Source organism: Papilio polytes, unplaced genomic scaffold (genome assembly GCF_000836215.1).
Source record: "Papilio polytes unplaced genomic scaffold, Ppol_1.0 DF824180.1, whole genome shotgun sequence".
Lineage (NCBI taxonomy): Eukaryota > Metazoa > Arthropoda > Insecta > Lepidoptera > Papilionidae > Papilio > Papilio polytes.
Genome location: NW_013525024.1, coordinates 2997342 through 3002954, shown reverse-complemented (window position 1 = coordinate 3002954; position 5613 = coordinate 2997342). Strand labels below are relative to the sequence as shown.

The 5613-nt window shown below is 32.6% G+C and overlaps 1 protein-coding gene across 1 annotated transcript; it reads right to left on the bottom strand.

Annotated features, from left to right (window-relative positions):
- Positions 1–560: 560 nt before the first annotated feature.
- Positions 561–3420, bottom strand: LOC106111100. The gene is made up of 3 exons (XM_013293071.1): positions 3335–3420; positions 1263–1415; positions 561–791 (listed from the first exon to the last, which is right to left on the bottom strand). The coding sequence occupies exons 1-3, from the start codon at positions 3393–3395 to the stop codon at positions 658–660; spliced, it is 348 nt and encodes a 115-aa protein (XP_013148525.1). The 5' UTR covers positions 3396–3420; the 3' UTR covers positions 561–657.
- Positions 3421–5613: the final 2193 nt, after the last annotated feature.

The window sequence follows — 5613 nt, the reverse complement described above, 5'->3', positions numbered from 1 at the left end:
GCGATGAACATCGCATAGTCATACAAGATATACTCGTATCAAGGAGAGATCGTACGTACTGACGTTTCTGAGTGATAAATGAATCTACTGAACTGCAGTGCAGTATTTCGCACACATGGTAATGTAAGGTTATTACAGCATGAAATGAAATATATACATAGTGAAATATTTTAAGAAAGATTTAATCTTAGAAAACTGATAATTCACGTCTAATAGTAACAAATTCAGATTTTTTTTGTTATTCAGTGTTTTGTAGTATTCATGTTTATTTAAGTACAAAGATTCTAATTGACATTTCAATAATTTCTTATGACAAAGATTCGCCGAAATTGTATACAAAAATCAATAAACAATGACCAATAAACATTTCAAATAGTAGGTAACCTTACATATTTTGGAGCAATTGGACAATACCAGTGGTCCTGATATTCCATCAAATTGATCTTGATGTTCCTTTGTTTCTGTGATGAGGGTTCAAATATGCATCCATATCCAGGAACCCTCTTCTATTGCATTGTACGTTGACCAACAAGGAGAGTTTTTGTGAGTCAAATACAGGATTATTTCGAAATTTTCCTTCCCAATACAAGTTACAAACTGTATTCTAAGTTGTATAGAATCTTTTCAAACATTCGATGTAATTAACGTAAAAAAAAATTAAACCATTATACAACATTTATGACTGGAATCGCAGTCGCTAGCTTCTCTATAAATCAGTTTAGGGTTACAGAATTCCGTAGCTGGTAAACAAACGCCTCCATGCCGAGAACATCTCGTATCTTTTACTGACACTGCAAAAAAAAGAAAAAAATAATAAATGAGCAAATGGCCAGTGACAGTAGTACCTTATCTTACTAATCTAGTAGGTACTCTAGGATTCTATTAGTGAAATTATATCTATTAGTTTGCAGTAGTTTTAAAACTATGGTTCCTTCTACACCAAAAAAATTAAATTTTACAACTCTCTGCGTTTCATATTATAGACTGACATACATATCAAATTATTTTAAAGAACAATACAATGAGTCTATCAATTAGAGTGGAAGCACACCTTTGACTAAACTATAGCACAACTGTTGTGCTATTGTCGATTGTTTCGCGGCCAAATCAACTGCTTAGTTGCAACTAACAATCGAGTAGTGTGCGCACCTTAATATAAGCTTATAGAAATCAAAGCTAGACTAAACAGTTGTGCGATAGTTCAGTTTCATGTGTGTACATGCTCTGGGTGTGATTCGAAAAAGAATTTTATTATTACTTACATCCATAGCAGCATTCAATTCCTTGATTTCTTTGTTTCGGACATAATCCCGATTCGTCAGTTAGTTTCCCTTGGGGACAATCTTCGGCTATAGTACAAATACCACCCTTCGAACTGCACGGAGATTCTTGCATTATATTGTCGATAACACGGACTGAAATGTAAACATGTGTTTTGTTATTAATTTTTGGTTTCTATGAAACTAAACAAATGTATAAGTTAAATAGTAAACATGAACCATGAATCACTATTAGACTCTAGCTTCGTCCACGTGGGATTAAAAAAAAACAAAAATGAGTAGCCTATGCGTTCTTCCAGACTATCCTCTACATCTGTACCAAATTTCATCGCAATCCGTTCAGCCATTTAGGCTAAAAACTCTAACAAACATCCATCCATATAAACATTCGCATTTATATTATTAGTATGATATGATTAACCTTTACTTCGAAACATGCGCATTACAGCCTTGGTACTTTCCCGGTACTTAGTATAATCAGTGCTTTATTTTTGATTAATGACGTCACAGTCAATCCAATATTAAATACAAAGTCTTGAAAATAACAAAGTGGAGACATATTAGGACGTGGTTAGATTAATAATTAGGCCTTATCTGTTGGCCTTATTAAGATCGCAAGCCAAATGTAGGCAGTGTTTTGTTACAATAGAATATTAATTAACCAAATTATTACGTCATCTATCGTCACTCATTTGTTTCGAAACAATGGATTATAAAAAGTAAACAGATGTGCCAAGTTACAAATCTATACTAATATTACAAAAAGAAAAAAAAACTTTTATCTTTGCATGTATTGAAATAACTTAATATTACTGGGCCGATTTCAAAAAATCGTTAACAATTAGAAAGGAAAATTGTCTCTGAGTAACATAGGCTATATCTTTTTTTTTTAATTTCACAGAGTATATTTATACATTGCGATATTTTGAAATAGCTTTTAGTCAAACATTCAAACATTACTCCGCTTCAAATACGAGTAACATTTAGCTAAATCTAAACAATAGAACAGTAGCTTTAATAAGATCTCGTAGTTTAAAATATTTACATTAATATCATAAACAAAATTACACGTCCTTCGCTTTTGTGTTAATATTTATCTCAGCACCAGCTCAATTTACGTCCCCACTGAGAAGCTCGGAGCCTACCCTAATTAAAGGGTGACTATGACATAGTCAACCACGCTGGCCCATTGCGGGTTGGTTGACTTCACACATTTCTTTGAATTTCTTCGCCGACATGTGCAGGTTGCATCACGATGTTTTCCTTCACCGTAAGAAAGTCGGGTAAATTATGTACATATGAAAATTCGATAAATCGAAAATCACATTGGTACGGCGGGATTCGAACCCAAGACCTGTAGATTACAAGTCAAGTGTTTAAACCACTAAGCCACCGATAACTACATAAATTACCTTTAAATGAACCATAAACAAATTAATTAAGACTACTTATTATAAGTTAATTAGTATATATTTATTGATATTACAATAATCTTACTAATATTATAAACGAGCTGTTACCCGCGACTTCGTCCGCGTGGTATTAGAAAACATACGAACTATATAAATGACAAAAAGCTACGTATCCCTCGGGAACCGGACATTTCTCGGGCTTGAATCTTATCCCATGTGTACTCTAGACTTTGTTTTATATCTGAGCCAAATTTCAATAAGATATGTTGTACCCTTGCAGAATGATCGAGTAAATATTAAAAAACTAAATTAATGAATCCCACAGGAACCGTAACTATTCTCGGGATAAAAAATAGCCTATGTATTCTTCCAGACTATGCTTTAAACCTGTACCAAATTTCATGGAGATCCGTTCAGTCGTTTAGACTACAAACGCTAACAAACATCCATCTAAACTTTAAAGTATAGATGGATGTGTGTAGAGTTTGTAGCCTAAACTGCGAACGGATCTCGATGAAATTTGGCATAGATGTGGATGACAGACTGGAAGAACACACAGGCATACTTTTTAATTTCACTCAAAAAAACTGGCAGTTAGAAGCTATTAGATTCTATAACTTTATGCTAGAAGTAAATACTTACGATCTTTGTTACAGTGAGCAGTAACTATTACAAAAGACACAAGAAATATTGATGTATTCATATTGTATCACGTGCACTCAGTTGAACCTCACCACAATGACTGTGAACTGCGATACCTTGTTTTGCTTCGATATATAAACAGCACTTTATGACGGGAAAGACGATACGAGGACAGTTATTAAAAGATTAAGGATAATAGTCGAGGTCTGAACTCATGGTAAGAAATTGTTTCCATATTTTGATGTAAAATCAAAATCGTTTTAAAAGAAACAGATTAAGCCTCATATCTTACTAATATTATAAATGCGAAAGTTTAGATGGATCTTTGTTAGAGTATTGTCTAAACAGCTAACCGGATCTCGATTGAATTTGGCATACGTAGATAGTCTAGAAGAACTAATAGGCTACTCATCTTTGAATCTATATAATTCCACGCAGACGGAGTCGCGGGCGAAAGCTAATAAGATTTATAATCAGAACGATGTTGAAGATGACTAATATTTATGTTAAATATACGAAGATTTGACCTTCAGATATAAATAAGTAAGTCACTGTACACAAAGAGAAAGTTTAAAAAATCAGAATGATAATGAATTTATAACTACCAACTTTATTTTAGAAAATATTGGAAAACTAAGGCTCGCCTCACACGTACGACTTAAACCAGCAAGCATTGTCCCCGCTAATAAAATTATATTAGTCGGTCATTTGTACTTTAACTGCATCTGGCTGCTGTCTCTATAGAGCGACCTTAATAATAACAACACCTGCAACACCGTACCAATAAAATGGAATTCAATAATATAATTTCGCACTAAGATTATTAGAATATTGATTTATAGCACGTGAAGAACGTAAAAACGATTTCACAATGGATGCAGAGTTTATTTCTTGTTAAATTTGATTTCGTGCTAAAGTTATTGCCTTAACTGGTTCATATTAAAATTAGTTTCGCCTTCGGTTCGCTCCAGCGATAGTGTACAAGGGGTTTTAATACATTTTCTTTGCTTCTCCGTTCATTAGTCGTAACAAATTTGTTTTATAGCATTCTTTATCATTTGTTTTGTTAATGATACGCTCTAATTTCGTAGCCTTTTATCATTCTTTCAATGGAATTGGAAGTACTTGAGACAGTTTTATTTTTCCCTGCATTACTAATTTGAGGTTTTTAAAAAGACATGTTGTTTAATTGTGTTTGTTACTTTTCTTAAGTGCCTCAAGGTTAAATCAAGGACAAATGCTTTAAAAAGATTATTTGTTATAATGTATTTGTCACTTTTAGTTAACCTTTACCAAGTTTAGGGCATTTTCATGTCAGTATTTCATAAAATTGATATTGTTTTAGCAACTACCTAATCTAACAAATTATTTGATCTACTAACTTATTGACTATTTTCTTAGTTTTTTATAGTCAATATCGGTCACTAGATGGCACTAAATATCAAATGCTGCTCATTTTTAGCGCCATCTGTTGACCGAAATTGACTGACCATGCTACGTTTAATAAAACCTATTATTTATTTTTTAGTATATTTAAACACACTACACGTAATTTATAATGTACGAGTAAAAAATAATATTATTCCAGTGACGTCACAGAGGACATCAAAAACACATTAGCGCGATGCAAGTGTTTTGTTTTATAATACAAGTCGGTGTTGTTTTATATCCTTGGCTTATATTATAATAAAAAAAATATTAAAACCAGAATAATATTCATACTTTTCTTCTCAATGTGTATTTATTTGGACAACTAAGACTATGTTAACATTGGACATATAGACTAACACCAAAAGCGGTAGACAGAGGTCATGAATAGTCGCTACGATCTGGCAAAATTTGTGCCTTTATATTTAAGATAAAAGCATACGTAAGTTGATTTTAAGCAATAGTTACTTTGCTATAAAATCACTTGTTTTTAATCGACTTCCAAAAAGTGCTTCTCTATTTTATTTGTATTTTTTCTTTCTTTAATTTGATGTGGAATAGCTGGTTGTCATTTGGCCTGTATCATCTCAATTTTTTTTAATTCGCTTCATGTTTTTTTAATTCCGTAATACCACGCATATACTATTTCATTAAAATGTAAACGTTTCATCTGGTAGTTTACCTTGTACTGTATCTTACATGCATACCTGTTCAATTAAACACCCGCATACCGAGCACCGAGCGTCTCCAAAACACTTTGTTAAGTTTGGACGAGATCCAGTTTCCAATTTGTGCAATACAAAACAATGAAAGCACTATAGTGTGTTTAGTAAGACTAACCAATAAATTAA

Bases quoted from the DNA above. Each gene is read 5' to 3' on its own strand.
- LOC106111100 (XM_013293071.1), bottom strand. From the start codon at position 3,395: ATGAATACATCAATATTTCTTGTGTCTTTTGTAATAGTTACTGCTCAC. The intron at 1,416-3,334 runs GTAAGTATTTAC...TTTACATTTCAG, and splicing joins TGCTCACTGTAACAAAGATC to TCCGTGTTATCGACAATATA. The intron at 792-1,262 runs GTAAGTAATAAT...TTTTTTTTGCAG, and splicing joins AATTGAATGCTGCTATGGAT to TGTCAGTAAAAGATACGAGA.